Here is a 24259-nt window from a genome sequence, read left to right as displayed (position 1 = left end):
TAATTTATATCTAAAAATTTCCAATTCTATTTTATCAAAATCTATATATTATTAATCAAGCTAATTAAAGAATAAAAATTAAAATATTTTAGTAACTTGAATAAGAAAAACATAGATTATCACATTGACAAATACTAAAAATATATTATAAAGTTTTTTTTTGTAATATTGCAATATAAATTTTTAATAACAATAATTATTCTAACACCAATTCGTAGTAATATTTGAAAAAAATATTGAATTTCATAAACAAATTTTAATTAAAATATTTGATTTAAATGAAAAATAAAAAAAAAATAGATGTAAGAAATTATCTTTACTTTGACATTCTCATGGAAAATTAATGATTTCATTACAAAAACATTAAATTAAATATATATATTAAATTGAAATTATTTCAATAATTTTGATTTTGGTAATTTCAATCGATTTATTCAATCGTTTTAATTATCAACGATTTCAGTTAATTTTATCAATAAATTTAATTAATTTTATTCTATAATTTAAGCATTAAAAAATCTTCTTTCTTTTTCATGTGCTTAATAATATTTTAAAATTATTATTTTACCATAATAAGAATAGAGATATAACTGATTTTTTAATTAAAGTTTAAGATTTAAATTTTTGTTTCCATCTCAAAAAAATAGGTTTATTTATATTTTTACATAGTCTATGTCATATACAAATGTGGGGAGAGAGAATATTAGTTTTCCCAAAAATATCATTTATTTCTCTAATTAATTGCAATTATATTTTTATTATTTAAATTAATTTTAATGTTTGTATAAATTTGAAATTATTAATTTTAGAATCATATAAATTTAAATTTCTTAATAATACTTATAATTAAATTCAATTAAATATGAAATATTATAAAAAGTAATTAATTAAAGTAAGAAACTAATAAGTGAAAAATAAAAAAAATGCAATTAATTTATATCGATATATCTGTATTATATATAAATGTATAAAGGAGGGGAGAACATTAGCTTAGTTTTGCCCAAGTTTCCTTTTATTCTTAAAATTAATTACAATTATATTTTTATTGTTTAAATTATTTTTAAAGTTTATGTAAATTTAAAATTCTTAATTTTAGAATAAATATAAATTTAAAATTATTAGTCCAATTTATATTTAATTTTAATTTTACATGAAGCAATTAACTAAAATAAAAAATTAATAAATAAAAAAATATAATTCGGTCATATTGCAATATTAAATAACATAGTTTATTAGTATATAATTTTCAAATTTATATTTATAATTAGTTATTTATTATATATATTTAAAAATATTTTATTAGTTGCATATTATTTTTATAAGTTAATTTTCATATAAGATTTTTTTTTATTTCAATAAATAATATATTAATATTTATAAAATTATAAATGTTAATGAAAATTAAATATTTTTATGTCTATAATTTATAAAAGCAATAAAAAGAATATAAATCATCTAAAAATTATTATTAATTTTAAAATTTATTAAATAAACAACATAAAAGGAATTTTATTTAATTTTAATTATTTTCAATACTAATAAAAAAATATTAAAGACAATTAAATTTAAACCTAATTAATTTATTCTTATGTATATATATGAAGGAGGAGGGGAAAACATTGGCTTTGCCCAAATTGTCATTTATTCTTAAAATTAATTATAATTATATTTTTATTATTTAAATTAACTTTAAAGTTTGTATAAATTTAAAATTTTTTGTTTTATGGCTAATATGAACTTAAAATTCTTAATCCTATTTATACTTAACTTCAATTAATTATAAAATTTTACAAGAATTAATTACCTAAAATAAAAATTAATAAATAAAAAATATAATTTCATTGTATTACAATATTAAGTAAAATAGTTAATTAGTATCTAATTTTTTTTAAATTTTGATTTACAATTAATTATTTATTATATATATTTAAAAATATTTATTAGTTACATATTATTTTTTATTTAAATTCCATCTAAGATTTTTTTAATAAAACAATATATTAATATTTATAAAATTATGAATATTAATTAAAATTATATATTAATGACTATAATTTTTAAAAATGAAAATAAAAATAATATAAATCATCCAAACATTATTATTAATTTTAAAATTTGTTAAATGAACAACTTAAAAAAATTATTTAATCTTAATTGAAGACTAATACTAACAAAAAATATTAAAAATAATTAAATTTAAACCTAATTAATTTATTCATTATGTATATCTTTATTATTGCAAGTATATTTTTATTTCAATAAAACAATATATTAATATTTATAAAATTATTAATATTAATTAAAATTAAATATTTAATGACTAAAATTTATAAAATGAAAACAAAAATAATATAAATCATTAGAAGATTATTAATAATTTTAAAATTTGTTAAATGAAGAACTTAAAAGGAATTATTTAATTTTAATTGAAGATCGATACTAACAAAAAAATTAAAGATAATTAAATTTAAACCTAATTAATTTATTCATATGCATATTTATATTATTACAAGTATGATTTCTTAAAAATTATTATTATTATAGAGCTAGCATTATACCACCTATATAAAATATTATCTCTTGCACTAATAATAAATAAAAGATAATATTGATAATATATTAACTAATTAATTAGATTTATATTTATATTATTACGATATTAATATTTTTCTATTTTTATTCTTTTTAGTGTTAAAAATAGTAGTGTTTATAATCCTTATTCTTTTGAATAAAAAGAAGAATTGATAAGAATTGAAATAAAAAAAATATTGGATAAACCAAGCCATATTTGACTAAATTTATTTTATTGTGTTAATATAATTCTAATTTTCTATTAATAATTGAATCAAGAATAATATTATACCTAATTATACTAAATACCAAATAAAGAAATAATTAAAACTGAAATTAATTTTATAAAAATATTTTTTATGATGTTTTTATAAATATAATATAATTTTAATATAATGAAAACTTAAATAAGTAATAAATATAGTGCATTTATAATAATAGACTATGCATTAGAATATATATATATATTGGTATGAATGAGAGACAAACTTTTTAAACTAATAAAATTATTATTATAAATATTAATAATATAAATTTATTTTTTTCCTTTTAAATTTTATTTTTTAAAATTCATTTTACAGAAATTTTGTTATAATTTTTAATTTTGAAGTAGACCTCTCTCTCTCTCTCTCTCTCTCTCTCTCTCTCTCTCTCTCTCTCTCTCTCTATATATATATATATTTTTCAATTTTAATTAGAATATACATGATTAAATTTATATATTAATCAATAATGTATTTATAATATATATAATATAATCTACAAATATATTAAAGAGATTTTAATTTTTTTTGTATTAAATAATATGACAATATAAAATTTCAAAATATCAATATAATAAAAATGAAACTTTTATAATAATAATGCACTAAACTAATAAAAATTTATTTTAAAAATAATTTTATTTTCTAATTTCATAAGTAATTCCCTTTCACATTAATTTAGGCATACAATTTTATTATGGAAGTTAATATCATTTTAAATTGCAAAAAATTAAAAAAATATATGCAAATCAAACTTTTCTTAAAAAAATAAAATAATAGAATTTAAATGAATTAAATTCATGGACTAATTTATATTTATAATTAATTTATTTTAATTTTAAATATTTTCACCTATTTATATTTTAAAAACTTTGTATTATTTCTTTTATTATATTAATATTATAACAAATAATTTTTTTAAAAATACAATCAAATAAAAAATAATTTTAAATTAATAAATATTTTTATTTATATAATTCATTAAAATGACATTAAAATTAATATTTTAATTTAAATAATTAAATATAAAATTTGTAATATAATGATAATATTATATAATATAAAATTAATAAAACATTATATAAAAAAATTAAATTATGAGTTTTTATAATAAGTATGACAAAAAGTTAAATTAAAACCACTGAATAGTATATGCACATTAATTAAGATAAAACCAAATCAAGACAAAAGAAAACAAGTCTAAAAGTGAAAATCAAAACCCCTAAAACCCTACAACTGGAAGTTTCTAATTAATGGTGCAAACCCTTTTCTTTCCCCATTGTCTTAGCAGAATTTGATGCATGCCAATCCCAGCCAAGAACTCCACGCATTGTAGTGGGCTTAAGACATCCAAAACTCCCTTCAAAGTCCTAAGCCTTACACAGTCTGCCGCTTTCATCACCCTCTCTAGTCCTACCATTACTCCTTTCAGTGCCACTTGCACCAGTCCCTCCACCTACCTCACTTCCTCCCCATTCTTCACTCGAACCACCAACCTTACCAACTCTGCCATCTTCCTGTCATCTACAGCCACTTTGTTGCCTCTCCATTTCTCTCCCCACCTTCTCCTCTTCTAACCTTATTTTCACCCGCAAAGCCTCAATCTTTCTCATCTGTTCTTGTGTCAATTCAACCAGGCTTGAACTGAGAACACCATTCGTCTTTATTGAGTTAACCAGTTTAAGCACTGCTGAAAGTTTCCACCCAGTAACCCAAGAATACGCATTCTCTAAAGGGGAAATCCAAATTGGACAAAAGAAAACAAGCACATCTTCATGGGCTAAGGCCCATTTTATAGTATAGTAGTCTTTGTAAAGTTGTGTGACTTTGGACACTGAAGCTTACAGCTCTTGCTCATGCTCACACCCAGTTTTAGCTCGATAATCCTCAGATGCCCTTCACAGGTATTGCTGATACTCATCGAGTTGACACATTCATTTCTCAAAAAACTCAGAGAACCTCTCTTCAACTTTAGTTTCCATATTTTCCCCTTTCGTTTATGCAAAGAGATGGAGAAAGAAGAGGGATAGCTAGCTAGCTAGGACTAGGTGGGAGATAGAGAGAGATGAATAGAGTGATATGTTTTTATATATAAGAAAAGGTATGCTTGTGCTTGGCTTACGTGCAGCAATGAGTTAGTGGTGAGTGTCAAGGGACGAGTGACGCTTTGCAAATATGGAAAGCCTCTCCTAGAGAGGGACATGAGTTTGATGGACTTAGGTTTCGCTTTGACCATGTTGATGAGTCAATCATGCACCCCACCACCTGATGTTTTATGTTTCTTATGTTGGAAAACGTGTCAGTAAAATAAACTATGTTGAGTTCAACGTGGAACCCAGATATCTTCCTCTTCCTTCGCTATCTCCATCAACTTAACCCTCCTCTGAGGTAATATACAACTCCATACAATTTGATTCTTTTGCTGACATGTTTCAATAGCTACAAGCCAACAACTTGCTTTAAGCTTTTGATTTTATTGATTTGAGTTTGATCATTTCTTGTTGCTTGCAGTTGCTTCAATCAACGAATTTATTATTTGAGTAATTATTAATTTATGTATTTCCAAAAATGGTTATGGTTATGAAGACCAATGAATAACAACTCTAACTCACAAAAAGCACCTAAAATTAACAATAGCCAATTTTTTGTTTTTTCCAATCGATAACTCCAGCATACTTATAGCTTTAAAATCCAAAATGTTACGTTCAATATATGAATTTTCTGGGTTATGTGCGAAAAGAGTTTAGGAGAAAAAAAAAGTATGCATATAAAGAGAGAGATTGTGCCCCAAGGCATTGCAACACCACCAGCAAAACTAGAAAGTGGGTGCTCAATTGAAGTTTTGTAAAATGAATGCATTTAGCTCTCACTAAATATGATGCTTCGTTTTCTACTCAAAGCATGATAAATTGGATGAAATTAAAAAGGAAAATCCAAGAATGTGCTCAGGTAAGCATAATATATATTTTGGGAACTTGACCCATGTGTTTGATCCAAACAAGGTCTCTCGAATCTTTTTCTAGATCAATGGTCCATTGAAAAACGTCCAAAATAGGTAGTTTAGAAACTGATTAACATCTAAAAATAATTTTATGAAATCTTATACTCTTATATCTCTGGAAATTTCTTTATGGCTAAATAACATTTGTATTCTAGCTGCATGCATGGCTGGCTGACAAGCATATAATTTAACTATAAACTAGACCTGTTCACCGGCTCCTGGGTGGAAGGAGGAGTTAAGATAGATACCTACGTGTGTGTGTGTCTATATATATATATATATATATTACCTGCTAATTAGCCCATTCTTTATCACCTGTGTCTCTCCAAATCTATTCATTATATTATTTTTATTTATTTTAGGACAATGTATTATTAAATCTTTGAGATATAGTAAAATTTATATATTAATTTTTTATATATTTTTTTAATAATAATTTAATTTTAAAATTTAATTCTATTAACAAATAAATTGACCATTAACTCGAATAATTTAGTACCCATTTAATACTATGGTTGAAATGTTAAAATTATTTTTTTAAAAATAAAATTTCTAAAATTTATTTTTAAAAAAATAATTTTAACATTTCAACCATAGTATTAAATGGGTACTAAATTATTCGAGTTAATGGTTAAAAATAATAAAAATGCACTTTGTATGAATAGATTTATCAATATGTCCACCAATTAAATGATTTGAAAAAAAAAATATATGTTATCTCGGGTTAACCATAAGAACATTGTCAATCTCATTGGCTACTGTGAGGAGGATGAACCTTTCAATAGGATGACGGCATTTGAATATTAATTTAACGATGGAAACTTCGATAGATTTCTCCTGTGCTAATTTAGAGGCTGAAACATTTATTCTATGTATTCAGTTAAAGAAATGGAACATCTTAACTGGAGTGCAAGGATGAGGATTATCATGGACATTGCTCATTGCTTACAATACATGCACCATGATTTAAATCCACCAGTGGCACATTCTAACTTGAATTCACATAATATCTTTCTAACTGATGACTATACAGCTATGGTAATCTCCTTCATGGGTTGGCTTCATTCTATTTTGTTTCTTTAATGTACCTTCTCATCGTATCTATGATCCCTCTCAGATGGCTGAGATCTCTTTCTTGTCACAAGATTCCTCCAAGTCAAAGAGCTCAGGTGACAATGAGTCAGCGCATTCTACATTGCCACCTTTGGCTGATGTAGAGAAAAATGTCTATTGTTTTGGGATTCTATTGCTAGAAATCATTTCTAGAAAGCTCCAATACTTGGAAGACCAAGGGTCCCTCGAAAAATTGGTAAATCTTTTATGAAATCCTATACTCTCATATCTCTGCGAATTGCTTTATAGCTAAATAACATTATGTTCTAGCTGCATGTATGGCTGGCTGACAAGCATATAATTTGACTATAAACTTGCAGGCTGCTGAATATTTGAATGATAAACGTAGTGTCGGTTACCTGATTGACCCAACTCTCAAGTCTTTCAAAAACAATGAGGTTGACCTCATATGTGAGATTATCCAAGAGTGCATACAACCAGATCCAAAGCAAAGACCAACAATGAAGGATATCACTTCCAAGTTGAGGGAAGTGATTGCTATCTCACCTGATCAAGCAACTCCAAGACATTCTCTATTTTGGTGGGCTGAACTTAAAATATTATCTGTCCTCCCTTAAGTCTTTCAAAAACAATGAGCTTGACCTCATATGCGAGATTATCCAAGAGTGCATACAACCAGATCCAAGGCAAAGACCAACAATGAAGGATATCACTTCCAAGTTGAGGGAAGTGATTGCTATCTCACCTGATCAAGCAACTCCAAGACATTCTCTGCTTTGGTGGGCTGAACTTAAAATATTATCCATCAAGGCTGCTTAAGTTCTATCTCACTCTCTTCTTCTTTGTATTGTAAGTCAAGTCTCTCTCAGACTTCATGCCAAAAATTTAAAATTTAGCTTTTTGATATTGTAATTGGAGTTGCTTTGTTTTGGCAAATGATTTTCTAAAAAAGCAGGAAAATTTTAATTACAATACAATATGAATATTTAATTATGTAGATGGAGATATTTTCATTTGAATTTAAAAGAGTGTGATATCAAGTACTATTCAACTTGCACCTTTCGCTTGATAGATTTAGATTTGACTACTTACTAAAAAAAAAAAACCTACCCACTTAAAAGTTTTTTTTTTTTACCTTACCATACTAATAATATAACATAAATTAATTATAATTAATTAAATCATAAAATTTTATTAAATTTGTAACACTTTTTTTAAGACAAAATTGTAATGCCTATTTATATTAAGATTAAACTAGATCTGTTCACTAGCTCCTGGGTGGAAGGAGGCGCTAAGATAGATACCTATGTGTGTATATATATTTATTTTCTAAAATTTATTTTACAGAAATTTTATTATAATTTTTAATTTTGAAGTAGACGTCTCTCTCTCTCTCTCTCTCTCTCTCTCTCTCTCTCTCTCTCTCTCTCTCTCTCTCTCTCTCTCTCTATATATATATATATATATATATAATATTCAGTTTTAATTAGAATATACATGATTAAATTTATATATTAATTAATAATGTATTTATAACATATATAATATAATCTACAAATATATTAAATAATTAATATATTAAATAGATATTAAATTTTTTGTATTAAATAATATGACAATATAAAATTTCAAAATATCAATATAATAAAAATGAAAATTTTATAATAATAATGCACTAAACTAATAAAAAATTATTTTAAAAATTATTTTATTTTCTAATTTTATAAGTAATTCCCTTTCACATTAATTTAGGCATACAATTTTATTATGCAAGTTAATATCATTTTAAATTACAAAAAATTTAAGTAAAATATATGCAAATCAAACTTTTCTTAAAAAATAAATAATAGAATTTAAATGAATTAAATTCATGGACTAATTTATATTTATTATTAATTTATTTTAATTTTTAAATATTTTCACCTATTTATATTTTAGAAACTTATTATTATTTTTTATTATATTAATATTATAACACACATAATTTTTTTAAAATAGAATCAAATAAAAAATAATTTTAAATTAATAAATATTTTTATTTATGTAATTAATTAAAATGACATTAAAATTAATATTTTAATTTAAATAATTAAATATAATATTTGTAATATATTGATAATATTATATAATACAAAATTAATAAAACATTATATAAAAAAATTAAATTATGATTTTTTATAATAAGTATAAAAAAAAAGTTAAAATAAAACCACTGAATAGTACATGCACATTAATTTAGATAAAACCAAATCAAGACAAAGGAAAACAAGTCTAAAAGTGAAAATCAAAACTCCTAAAACCCTACAACTGGAAGTTTCTAATTAATAGTGCAAACCCTTTTCTTTCCCCATTGTCTTAGTAGGATTTGAAGCATGCCAATCCCAATCAAGAACTCCACACATTGTAGTGGGCTCAAAACACCCCAAACTCCCTTCAAAGTCCTAAGTCTTAGACAGTCCACCGCTTTCATCACCTTCTCTGGTCCTGCCATTACTCCTTTCAGTGCCACTTGCACCAGTCCCTCCACCTTCCTCACTTCCTCCCTATTCTTCACTCGAACCACCAACTTTACCAACTCCGCCATCTTCTTGTCTGCTACAATCACTTGTTGCCTCTCCATTCCCTCTCCACCTTCTCCTCTTCTTTAAAAAATAAAATAATAGAATTTAAATGAATTAAATTCATGGACTAATTTATATTTATTATTAATTTATTTTAATTTTTAAATATTTTCACCTATTTATATTTTAGAAACTTATTATTATTTTGTTATTATATTAATATTATAACACAAATAATTTTTTAAAAATACGATCAAATAAAAAATAATTTTAAATTAATAATTTTTTTATATATAATTAATTAAAATGACATTAAAATTAATATTTTAATTTAAATAATTAAATATAATATTTGTAATATAATGATAAATTTATATAAAATAAAATTAATAAAACATTATATAAAAAAAATAAATTATGATTTTTTATAATAAGTATAAAAAAAAGTTAAATTAAAACCACTGAATAGTACATGCACATTAATTCAGATAAAACCAAATCAAGACAAAGGAAAATAAGTCTAAAAGTGAAAATCAAAACCCCTAAAACCCTACAACTGGAAGTTTCTAATTAATGGTGCAAACCCTTTTCTTTCCCCATTATCTTAGCAGAATTTGAAGCATGCCAATCCCAGCCAAGAACTCCACACATTGTAGTGGGCTCAAAACATCCAAAACTTCCTTCAAAGTCCTAAGCCTTACACAGTCTACTGCTTTCATCACCTTCTCTAGTCCTGCCATTACTCCTTTCAGTGCCACCTGCACCAGTCCCTCCACCTACCTCACTTCCTCCCCATTCTTCACTCGAATCACCAACCTTACCAACTCCGCCATCTTCCTATCTACTACAATCACTTGTTGCCTCTCCATTTCCCTCTCCACCTTCTCCTCTTCTAACATTATTTTCACCCTCAAAGCCTCAATCTTTCTCATCTGCTCTTGTGTCAATTCAACCAGACTCGAACTGGGAACTCCATTTGTCCTTATTAAGTTAACCAGTTTAAACACTGCTGATAGTTTCAACCCAGTAACCCAAGAATACGCATTCTCTAAAGGGGAAATCCAAGTTGGACAAAAGAAAGCAAGCACATCTTCATGGGCCAAAGCCCATTTTACAGTGTTGTAGTCTTTGTAATGTTGTTTGACTTTAGACACTAAAGCTTATAGCTCTTGCTCACACTCACACCCAGTTTTAGCTCGATAATCCCTAGACGCCCTCCGTAGTTATTGCAAATACTCATTGAGTTGACACGTCCACTTCTCAAAAAACTCAGAGAACCTCTCTTCAACTTTAGTTTTCATATCTTTCCCCCTTCGTTTAAGCTAACACAAATTAATTAAAATTAATTAAATCATAAAATTTTATTAAATTTGTAACATTTTTTTAAGACAAAATTATAATGCCTATTTATATTGAGATTAAACTAGACCTATTCACCAGCTTCTGGGTGGAAGGAGGAGCTAAGATATATATATATATATATATATATATATATATATATATATATATATATATATATATATATATATATATATATATATATATATATATATATATATATATATATCACCTGCTAATTAGCCCATTCTTTGCCACCTGTGACTCTCCAAATCTATTTATTATATTATTTTTATTTATTTTAGGACAATGTATAATTAAATCTTTGAGATATAGTAAAATTTATATATCAATTTTTTATATATATTTTCAATAATAATTTAATTTTAAAATTTAATTCTATTAACAAATAAATTGACCATTGACTCTAATAATTTAGTACCTGTTTAATACTGTGGTTGAATGTTAAAATTATTTTTTTAAAAATAAAATTTATAAAATTTAAAAATAATAAAAATGCACTTTGTATGAATAGATTTGTCAATATGTCCACCAATTAAATGATTTGAAAAAAAAATTACATGTTATCTCGAGTTAACCATAAGAACTTCGTCAATCTCATTGGCTACTGTGAGGAGGATGAATCTTTCAATAGGATGATGGTATTTGAATACACTCCTAATGGAACCCTCTTGAGCATCTGCATGGTAATACTCTCTATATATTAATTTAACGATGGAAATTTTGATAGATTTCTCCTGTGGTAATTTAGAGGCTGAAACATTTGTTCTGTATCTTCAGTTAAAGAAATGGAACATCTTGACTGGAGTGCAAGGATGAGGACTATCACGGGCATTGCTTGTTGCTTACAATACATGCACCATGATTTAAATCCACTAGTGGCACATTCTAACTTCAATTCACATAATATCTTTCTAACTGATGACTATGCAGCTAAGGTAATCTCCTTCATGGGTTGGCTTCATTCTATTTTGTTTCATTAACATACCTTCTCACCGTATCTACGGTCCCTCTCAGATTGCTGAGATCTCTTTCTTGCCACAAGATTCCTCCAAGTCGAAGAGCTCAGGTGACAATGAGTCAGCGCATTCTTCATTGCTACCTTTGTCTAATGTAGAGGCAAATGTCTATTGTTTTGGGATTCTATTGCTAGAAATCATTTCTGGAAAGCTCCAATACTCGGAAGAATAAGTGTCCCTCAAAAAATTGGTAAATCTTTTATGAAATCCTATACTTTCATATCTCTGGGAATTACTTTATGGCTAAATAATATTTGTGTTCTAGCTGCATGCATGGCTGGCTGACAAGCATATAATTTAACTATAAACTTGCAGGCTGCTAAATATTTGAATGACAAACGTAGTATCAGTTACTTGATTGACCCAACCCTCAAGTCTTTCAAAAACAATGAGCTTGACCTCATATGCGAGATTATCCAAGAGTGCATACAACCAAATCCAAAGTAAAGACCAACAATCAAGGATATCACTTCCAAGTTGAGGGAAGTGATTGCTATCTCACCTGATCAAGCAACTCTAAGACTTTCTCTGCTTTGGTGAGTTGAACTTGAAATATTAAGTTTTGTCTCACTCTCTTCTTCTTTTGTATTGTAAGTCAAGTCTCTCTCAGACTTCATGCCAAAAATCCTAAATTTAGCTTTTTGATATTGTAATTTGAGTTGCTGTGTTTGGCAAATGATTTTCTTAAAAAGCAGAAAAATTTTGATTACGATACAATATGAATATTTAATTATGTAGATGGAGATATTTTCATTTGAATTTAAAAGAGTGTGATATCAAGTACTATTCAACTTACACCTTTCGCTTGACATATTTAGATTTTACTACTTACTAAAAAAAACCTACACATTTAAAAGTTCTAATAATCTAACATAAAATAATTATAATTAATTAAATCATAAAATTTTATTAAATTTGTAATACTTTTTTTCAAGACAAAATTATAATGCCTATTTATATTAAGATTCAACTAGACTTGTTCACCAGCTCCTGCGTGGAAGGAAGAGCTAAGATAGATACCTACATATATACATATCACCTGCTAATTAGCCCAATCTTTGCCACCTGTGTCTCTCCAAATCTATTCATTATATTATTTTTATTTATTTTATGATAATGCATAATTAAATCTTTGAGATATAGTAAAATTTATCTATTAATTTTATATATATATTTTTAATAATAATTTAATTTTAAAATTTAATTCTATTAATAAATAAATTGAGCATTGACTCTAATAATTTAATACATGTTTAATACTGTGGTTGAAATGTTAAAATTATTTTTTTTTAAATTTATAAGATTTTAAAATAATAAAAATGCACTTTGTATGAATAGATTTATCAATATGTCCACCAATTAAATGATTTGAAAAAAAAATACATGTTACTCATGCAAAATATTTATTTCAAACTATTTTACACTTTTAAAGGAATTTTAATGTAATTCTAATTTTTACAGTATAATTTAAATATTATTAAATTCTTTAATATTTTTTGTAATTACATAATAAATTAAATAAATTGAACATATTTATATTTTAGATAAAAAATTTTAAATTTTTTGAAAAATAATTATAAATAATAAAGGTGTATTATATTTTAAGAGATTCACTAAATAATATCAAAACTTAGGTTTTTTTAATTTTTTTTTCAAAATTTCTTTCTTATTAAATGGTTTAAAAAAATATTACATATTATACAAATTGTTTATTTGGAGTTTTTCTTCTCTTTTTTTGTAATAGCCCGGTCCTTCTCCAGTTAGTATTGTCCGCTTTGGCCCATGGGCCTCACGGATTTGTCCCTTGGGAGGTTTCATTCCCAAAAGCGCGCTGACCAGGTGAGGAAAGCTCCCACATATATGGCCCAAATCTTTTCTTCCCGTTTCCGATGTGGGACACGAAGTTTCCACCCCAGTGCGTAGCTGGTTGAACAAGCATGTCCCAACCCCATCCCTGGGTCATGACAAGCCCACCAGCTTCCGCCTGGTGCGTCCTCGCACCACACACCGTACTAGAGGGAGTCCAGCTCTGATACCAAATTGTAACAGCCCGGTCCTTCTCCAGTTAGTATTGTCTGCTTTGGCCATAAATAAAATTGTGTGACCCCAATTGGTATGAGGCCAATTGGAGGTGAAACTAGACCCAAAATAGCCCATTTTCCATGAAGAAACCATGCCCAAATTCTGTCCAAAACTTGACCTAAATACTGCCCAAATTCGGATTTCCCTGCAACCTAACCCAGAAAATGACCAAATGAACAGTACGTGTTCATTTGGTCATAACTCTCTCTATACTGGTCCAAATGACCTAAAATTTTAACCATGGAAAGTTTAAACATAGGGCTACACTTTTCATGAGGACCACTTAACCCAGTTTTGCCTTTAACCAATTCAAATTGTTAGCACAAGTTGGGTCACTGAAACTGCCAACCCAGAAAATGACCAAATGAACAGTACGTGTTCATTTGGTCATAACTCTCTCTATACTGGTCCAAATGACCTAAAATTTTAACCATGGAAATTTTAGACATAGGGATACATTTTTCATGAAGACCACTTAACCCAGTTTTGCTTTTAACCAAATCAAACTGTTAGCACAAGTTGAGTCACTAAAACTGCCAACCCAGAAATTGTCCAAAATACTGTTCCTTTGGTATGCTTGACCAATTTTGGCAAAAATGCCATAACTTGGTCTCCAAAGCTGCAAATTGAGTGAAACTAGTGCCAAAAGTTTTATAAGACATAGCACAACAATTTTTATGTTTTGACCAAGCTCTAGAAACCATTGCATCCTAGGGAAAATATTAGCCAAAATTAGGAATTGAAATCTGGAAAATGTTAAGTTGAACCCAGAATGCCATTTGATACCCGTGTGTTCATTTGGCCATAACTCCCACTAGGAAATTCCATTTGAGATGTGCCAATATGATCTGGAAACATGATACTTAGGGCTACAATATTGATTTAGACACCTTTGCCAAATTCCAAGTGTAAAGACCCTAAAAAGAGGGTCAAACATACTGCCCTGAAGTTAGTTTTTGCCCTTATAGGACTGAGAGTCTAGGTTAATACATTGACCATAACTCACTATACCAAGCTTGAAAAATTATGAAATTGTACCTGGGAGTCCCTAAGACATAGAGGAACATATCTTGTGAAGGAACCTAAGTCTAAAAATGACCATAAAATGATCAAATGACTGGTCAAAGTTTATTGACCAGGAATTGTAAATTCTGGACAGCTTAGAGGCAAAGGGACCAGTTATGGTATTTTGACCGTAACTTGAGTTCTATAACTCCAAATTCAGTGATTCAAACACTGAAATTCAAGTTTAAACATAGAGGAGCAATTGTTATGAAGAAAGTGTGACTAAATAGACATCCTAACCTAGTCAAATTCTTAGATAAAGATAACACATCAACATGAACCTAAAGAAAGGTTCATGGGAAAAATGCTATATATGATAATTAAAATACGCATAAGGATAATTAAATATTAAAAATGATATGAATATGTAAATTGGGACTAATGTCCTATTAATATGAAATTTATGGTACTAATTAACAGTACCAGAAAATAGTAACAGTGAATAGTGCTAAAATAATTAAAAATGTTTAATTGCCCATAGTATACCTAGACTTATTTATTTAGTTTGGATAAATTGGTATACCAATTAGGGACCACAGATAGCAGTACTGCTTACAGAGCAAATCATGAACTGGAAATATATGTCTGGTGTGATTGTTCTACAGGCTATATGCCTACTTACTGGCCAGTGTGCCTACTTTATTTCTGGCTTTACTAGCCTGACAATGGTCTCGTGCCCGACGGTGCCTCGTGCACGGCGGATGTATACAGGGTAGACATATGGCTGTCTAACCCGTATACTCCCGTGTATCCAGCTTTTATAATTTGTTATAGGTTTCATGGGCATTGATAATAATTAATTAATACTGAATATACAATAAGTAAATAGGAAAGATCCCAATAATGTTAATTGTTTCCAAAGAGCAATAAAAATGTAAAAGACCCAGAAATTATGATTTGTAAATATTAATTCAATTGTTTAATTATTGTTATTATAAATTATGCACCACTAAGCATTATGCTTAGCGCGTTGGTTTTCCATCGCGTAGGTACTGAAGATCAGCAGTCGCCACAGTAGTATTTGGACAGAGTTCCGATCAGATCTGCCACCGATCAGAGTCACCTCACCGGTCTGTTGTATTTTGGTAGGGCCCATGTGTAGACTAGTATTTTAGTTCATTATGTTTAGTCATGATGTATTTCATTTTGGACTTGTAATTAAACTTTGAGATTGAAATGAAAACTTGTAATTTATTATCTATGAATTTCTATATGAATGCAATAGATGATACTTCATTTTTAGATCTCATAAATAATTGTAAATGATATGATACAAGAGAATATGATATGGAAATGTGTGAAATGAATATGGACATGTTAACAAGTGATTAGTGGAACCCGCCAGATGCTAATAAAACAGGGGAGGCTCTGTCTGGGTCTCCACAGAAATAAGATATAAAAAAAAATTCTACACATAAATTACCTGACTTAAATGACATTAAAATTTACAATAGACATGACAAGACAAGATAGGGTGCTCCGGCACCGAATGTGGCACTTCTTGCTCGGCTACACAATAGACGGGTGAGGGGCGTCACATTTTTAGTTATTTAATTTATATTATTATTAGTGTATATAAAAAATGATATCAAGCATAAAATATTCAGTAAAAATTTATTTAATTGATTTTAAATATGTTTGTTATTGGATTTTCTTATTCATGTTATATATATGAACAATTGCAGAATTTAAGATTATTTCAAAATTATGATAATATTTTACAACTATTTTTAATGAAATTTTAAAATAAAGAGCATGGCTTTTTTTACTTGAGATTATTTTTTTATATATAAATCATAAATGTTTACAAATCTTTGAAATATAATTGTTAGTTTTATAATTAATAATAAATTAAATGAAAATTATTTGAAAAATAAGTATGTTATAAGGTGAACAAATTTTTTAACTAAAAAAAATTTAAATAAGTAATTAATTATGAGTATTTTTACTATTATTTTATTTTTTTATAAAATTGCCTTTTTAGAATTATCATTTAATATATTAAAATAAAGTCTAATTTATCTACATAATAATTTAAATTTATTATGATTTGATTTCATTTATTTATAAAGACAAAATTAATTATGAGTTATAAATTATGTAATTCATGTGCAAAGTATTTTTTTAAATTATATATATATATATATATATATATATATATATATATATATATCATGATTTAAAATAATAAAATTAAAAATAAATTTTCATAAATTGAAACTCATTTTCAATTGTGCTTCGGTAGGCCAATATAGAGTATAAAATAGATTCATTTCAATAAAATTTTAGCATAAATTATAATTTGATTCGAAGTTTGACAAAATTATAATAAAATATCTTTATTTTTAATTTATTAAAGTTATTTGCTCAATTTTAAATCTATCTACAATATAGTGTCACTGTTAAAATATATATTTTTTATTAGTGAAAGTGAAAAAATAATTAAAAAAATATAATTTGTCTTTTAAAATTTTAAAATAACTATTTTTTTAAAACATGCATTGTATGTTATTTGTATTCATTTTACATATTTGTAATTTAAATTTTTTATATAATATTATATAATCATAATTTAATTATTTTTAATATCTAGTTAAATTTAATTTTTTATTGTCATAATATTAAATTACCATCATGATATTTTATTTTTAATTAATGTTAGTTCAAAAAATTATAAGAAAATAAAATTAATAAGAAATATTAAATTAATCAATTAAATTAATATAAATAAAATACTATAAACATGATAGAATAATATAAAATCTTATCAGAATTAGTCTCAGTGATTCTAAAAATATCTATCAAATAAATTAAATTATATAAACAAGTTCAAAAAATTACACGAAAATGAATATGCAAATGACAATAAAGTGAAAAAAAAAATACCTAAAAATTAGCCTCTTCAAATCTCTAATGGTTTAGGTAGCCTTCAATAGTAACATCCCTTCCATTTTAGTTTTTTTTAATTATTTTTAATAAAAATTATGATAGTTAATTTTGAGACCTAATACAATAAGAATTTTATAACCGATAATAGTTAATTTTTATTTTACTTAAAATACATTTTTTAGATAATAAAAAATATAAATATAAATAATTTTAAAAATTAAAGATATTTTTAATAATCCCATTATTCCCCTTCTCACTTTTATATATATTACAAATATATTAGATAATAATGAATTTTCTCCAATATCTTATCAATTAATTTATTTGACAAAATAATTAGTTTCTTCTAATATATAGGTGAATAAAATGAACATATCATGTATATGTGATAAGCTAGTTAGATATTTACAATATAAAATTTGTGATTTTGAGTTAGTTGGATATTTACAATATAAAATTTGTGATTTTGATGGTCCATAATTATTACTTCCTATAAATTTATATTATAAAAAATTAATAAAATAATTATAAAAAAGAGTCATATAAATATTGATGATAAAATAATTCAATGTAATAAAAATTTTATCAAAAAGTTAGAGAGAGTGAAAATAACTCTTTATTTAACAAATCCCAATCAATTATTTTAAACATATCACTAATCTTTCTATGTAAATGAATTTTTTGATTTTTTAATTATATATTTGATTAATAAAAATAATGTTATATGGGTGATAAATTCTATTTTAATTTTCATGATTTTTATTAAATAATTATTCAATTTGACAAAAAAGTAGAGATGGTTAAAAATAATTTATATCTAAAAATTTTCAATTCTATTTTGTCAAAATCTATATATTATTAGTCGAGCTAATAGAAAAATAAAAATTAAAATATTTTAGTAACTCAAATAAGAAAAATTTAGATTATCACATTGACAAATACTAAAAATATATTATAAAGTTTTTTTTGGTAACATTGCAATATAAATTTTTAATAACAATATTGATTTAAATGAAAAAATATTGAATTTCATAAACAAATTTTAATTAGAATAATTGATTTAAATGAAAAAATTAAAAAAAAATAGCCATAAGAAATTATCTTTAGTTTGACATTCTCATAGAAAATTAATGATTTCATTGCAATAACATTATATATATATATATATATATATATATATATATATATATATATATATATATATATATATATATATATATATAATGTTATTGCAATGAAATCATTAGTTTTCTATGAGAATGTCAAACTAAAGATAATTTCTTATGGCTATTAATAAAATTGAAATTATTTCAATAATTTTAATTTTGGTAATTTTAATCGATTTATCCAATTGTTTTCAATTTTAATAATTTCAATTAATTTTATCAATAAATTTAATTAATTTTATTCTATAATTTAAACATTAAAAAATCTTTTTCTTTTTCATTTGCTTAATAATATTTTCAAATTATTATTTTACCATAATAAGAATAGAGATATAACTGATTTTTTAATTAAAGTTTAAGATTTAAATTTTTGTTTCCATCTCAAAAAAAAAAAGGTTCATTTATATTTTCACATAGTTTATATCATATACAAATGTGGGAAGGGAGAATATTAGTTTTGCCAAAAATGCCATTTATTCCTCGAATTAATTGCAATTATATTTTTATTATTTAAATTAATTTTAATATTTATATAAATTAGAAATTATTAACTTTAGAAATCATATAAATTTAAAATTCTTAATAATACTTATAATTAACTTCAATTAAATATAAAATATTATAAGAAGTAGTTAATTAAAGTAAGAAACTAATAAGTGAAAAATAAAAAAAAATGCAATTAATTTATATTAATATATCTATATTATATATAAATGTATAAAGGAGGAAGAATATTAGCTTAGTTTTGCCTGAGTTTCCTTTCATTCATAACATTAATTACAATTATATTTTTATTATTTAAATTAATTTTAAAGTTTATACAAATTTAAAATTCTTAATTTTAGAATTAATATAAATTTAAAATTATTAGTCCTATTTATATTTAATTTCAATTAAATATAAAAATTTACATGAAGTAATTAATAAAATAAGAAATTAATAAATAAAAAATATAATTTGATCTTGTTACAATATTAAGTAAAATAGTTTATTAGTATCTAATTTTCAAATTTATATTTATAATTAGTTATTTGTTTTATATATATATATATATATATATATATATATATATATATATATATATATATATATATATATATATATATATATATATATATTTAAAGATATTTTATTAGTTGCATATTATTTTTATAAGTTAATTTTCATATAAGATTTTTTTATTTCAATAAATAATATATTAATATTTATAAAATTATAAATATTAATTAAAATTAAATATTTTTATGACTATAATTTATAAAAACAATAAAAATAATATAAATCATCAAAAGATTATTATTAGTTTTAAAATTTATTAATAAAACAACTTAAAAGGAATTTTATTTAATTTTAATTATTTTCAATACTAATAAAAAAATATTAAAGACAATTAAATTTAAACCTAATTAATTTATTCTTATGTATATATGAAGGAGGAGGGGGAATATTGGCTTTACTCAAATTACCATTTATTCTTAAAATTAATTATAATTATATTTTTATTATTTAAATTAATTTTAAAGTTTGTATAAATTTAAAATTCTTAATTTTATGGTTAATATAAACTTAAAATTCTTAATCCTATTTATAATTAACTTCAATAAAATATAAAAATTTTTAAGAATTAATTACCTAAAATAAAAAAATTAATAAATAAAAAATAAATAATATAATTTGATTGTATTACAATATTAAGTAAAATAGTTTATTAGTATCTAATTTTTTAATTTTTATGAACAATTAATTATTTATTATATATATTTAAAATATTTATTGGTTACATATTATTTTTTAATTAATTTCCATCTAAGATTTTTTTAGTAAAACAATATATTAATATTTGTAAAGTTATGAATATTAATTAAAATTATATATTAATGACTATAATTTTTAACAATGAAAATAAAAATAATATAAATCATCCAAACATTATTATTAATTTTAAAATTTGTTAAATGACCAATTAAAAAAATTATTTAATCTTAATTGAAGACTAATACTAACAAAAAAATTAAAAATAATTAAATTTAAACCAAATTAATTTATTCATTATATATATCTTTATTATTACAAGTATATTTTTATTTCAATAAAACAATATATTAATATTTATAAAATTATTAATATTAATTAAAATTAAATATTTAATGACTATAATTTACAAAAATGAAAACAAAAATAATAGAAATCATTAGAAGATTATTAATAATTTTAAAATTTGTTAAATGAAGAACATAAAAGGAATTTTTTTAAAATTTTAGTTGAAGATCAATACTAACAAAAAAATTAAAGATAATTAAATTTAAATCTAATTAATTTATTCAAATGCATATTTATATTATTACAAGTATGATTTCTTAAAAATTATTATTGTAGAGCTAGCATTATACCACCTATATAAAATATTATCTCTTGCATTAATAATAAATAAAAGATAATATTAATAATATATTAATTAATTAATTAGATTTATATTTATATTATTACAATATTGATATTTTTCTATTTTTGTTTCTTTTAGTGTTAAAAAATAATAGTGTTCATAATTCTTATTCTTTTGAATGAAAAGAAGAATTGATAAGAATTGAAATAAAAAAATATATTATATAAACCAAACCGTATTGGACTAAATTTATTAACATAATAAAATAAATTTATTTATTATGTTAATATAATTCTAATTTTCTATTAATAATTGAATCAAGAATAATATTATGCCCAATTATACTGAATACTAAATAAAAAAATTATTAATGCTGAAGTCAATTTTATAAAATATTTTTTATTATGTTTTTAGAAATATAATATAATTTTAATATAATAAAAATATAAATAAGTAATAAATACAATGCATTTATAATAATAGACTATGCACTATAATGTATATACAGGTATGAATGAGGGACAAACTTTTTGAACTAATAAATTATTATTATAAGTATAATAATATAAATTTATTTTTTTTCTTTTAAATTTTATTTTTTGAAAATTTATTTTACAGAAATTTTGCTATAATTTTTAATTTAGAAGTAGACCTCTCTCTCTCTCTCTCTCTCTCTCTCTCTCTCTATATATATATATATATATATATATATATATAATTCAATTTTAATTAGAATATGCATGATTAAATTTATATGTTAACAATGTGCTTATAACATATATAATATAATCTATAAATATATTAAATAGATTTTAAATTTTTTGTATTAAATAACATGACAATATAAAATTTCAAAATATCAATATAATAAAAATGAAAATTTTGTAATAATAATGCACTAAACTAATAAAAATTTATTTTAAAAATTATTTTATTTTCTAATTTTATAAGTAATTCTCTTTTACATTAATTTAGGTATACAATTTTATTATGCAAGTTAATATGATTTTAAAATAAAATGTATGCAAATCAAACTTTTCTTAAAAAAATAAATAATAAAATTTAAATGAATTAAATTCATGGGCTAATTTATATTTATTATTAATTTATTTTAATTTTTAAATATTTTCACCTATTTATATTTTAAAATTTTATTATTATTTTTTTATTATATTAATATTATAATACATAGTTTTTTAAAAATATGATCAAATAAAAATAATTTAAATTGATAAATATTTATATATATATATAATTAATTAAAATGACATTAAAATTAATATTTTATTTTAAATAATTAAATATAATATTTGTAATATAATGATAATATTGTATAATATAAAATTAATAAAACATTATATAAAAAAAATTAAATTATGAGTTTTTATAATAAGTATGAAAAAAAATTAAATAAAAGCCACTGAATAGTACATGCACATTAATTAAGATAAAACCAAATCAAGATAAAAGAAAATAAGTCTAAAAGTGAAAATCAAAACTCCTAAAACTCTACAACTAGAAGTTTCTAATTAATGGTGCAAGCCCTTTCTTTCCCTATTGTCTTAGCTGAATTTGAAGCATGCCAATCCCAGCCAAGAACTCCACACATTGTAGTGGGCTCAAAACATCTAAAACTCCATTCAAAGTCATAAGCCTTACACAATTTGCCACTTTCATCACCTTCTCTTGTCCTACCATTACTCCTTTCAGTGGCACCTACACCAGTCCCTCCACCTGCCTCACTTGCTCCCCATTTTTCACTCGAACCACCAACCTTACCAACTCCGCCATCTTCTTGTCTGCTACAGCCACTTGTTGCCTCTCTGTTTCCCTCTCCACCTTCTCCTCTTCTAACCTTATTTTCACCCGCAAAGCCTCAACCTTTCTCATTTGTTCTTGTGTCAATTCAACTGGACCCGAACTGGGAACACCATTTGTCCTTATTGAGTTAACCAGTTTAAGCACTATTGAAGATTTCCACCCAAAAACCCAAGAATAAGCATTCTCTAAAGGGGAAATCCAAATTGGACAAAAGAAAGCAAGCACAATCTTCATGGACTAAGGCCCATTTTATAGTGTAGTAGTCTTTGTAATGTTGTGTGACTTTGGACGCTAAAGTTTGTAGCTCTTGCTCACGCTCACACCCAGTTTTAGCTCGATAATCCTCAGACGCCCTTTGCAGGTGTTGCAGATACTCATCAAGTTAACACATCCACTTCTCAAAAAACTCAGAGAGCCTCTCTTCAACTTTAGTTTTCATATCTTTTCCCTTTCATTTGTGCAAAGAGATGGAGAAAGAAGAGGGATAACTAGCTAGCTAGGACTAGGTGGGAGATAGAGAGAGATGAATAGAGTGATATGTTTTTATATATAAGAAAAGGTATGCTTGTGCTTGGCTTACGTGCAGCAATGAGTTAGTGGTGAGTGTCAAGGGAAGAGTGACGCTTTGCAAATATGGAAAGCCTCTCCCAGAGAGGGACATGAGTCTGATGGATATAGGTTTGGCTTTGACCATGTTGATGAGTCAATCATGCACCCCACCACCTGGTGTTTTATGTTTCTTATTTTGGAAAACATGTCAGTAAAATAAACTATGTTGAGTACAATGTGGAACCCAAATATCTTCCTCTTCCTTCACTGTCTCTATCAACAAAACCCTCCTCTGAGGTAATATACAACTCCATGCAACTTGATTCTTTTGCTGACATGTTTCAGTAGCTACAAGCTAACAACTTACTTTAAGCTTTTGATTTTATTGATTTAAGTTTGATCATTTCTTGTTGCTTGTAGTTGCTTCAATCAGCGAATTTTTCATTTGAGTAATTA

General features: G+C 24.3%; 1 protein-coding gene across 1 annotated transcript; it reads right to left on the bottom strand.

The window, feature by feature from the left end:
• Positions 1–23149: 23149 nt before the first annotated feature.
• LOC131170321 (protein DOG1-like 4) lies at positions 23150–23488 on the bottom strand. Its single transcript, XM_058129374.1, has one exon. The coding sequence runs from the start codon at positions 23486–23488 to the stop codon at positions 23150–23152; it is 339 nt and encodes a 112-aa protein (XP_057985357.1).
• Positions 23489–24259: the final 771 nt, after the last annotated feature.

This window comes from Hevea brasiliensis, chromosome 11 (assembly GCF_030052815.1).
Source record: "Hevea brasiliensis isolate MT/VB/25A 57/8 chromosome 11, ASM3005281v1, whole genome shotgun sequence".
In the NCBI taxonomy this organism is placed as follows: Eukaryota; Viridiplantae; Streptophyta; class Magnoliopsida; order Malpighiales; family Euphorbiaceae; genus Hevea; species Hevea brasiliensis.
Note: the sequence above shows the minus strand (reverse complement) of the source record. Positions and strands in the feature narration are given on the sequence as shown.

Coding starts and splice junctions, on each gene's coding strand:
- LOC131170321 (XM_058129374.1), bottom strand. CDS start 23,488: ATGAAGATTGTGCTTGCTTTCTTTTGTCCAATTTGGATTTCCCCTTTA.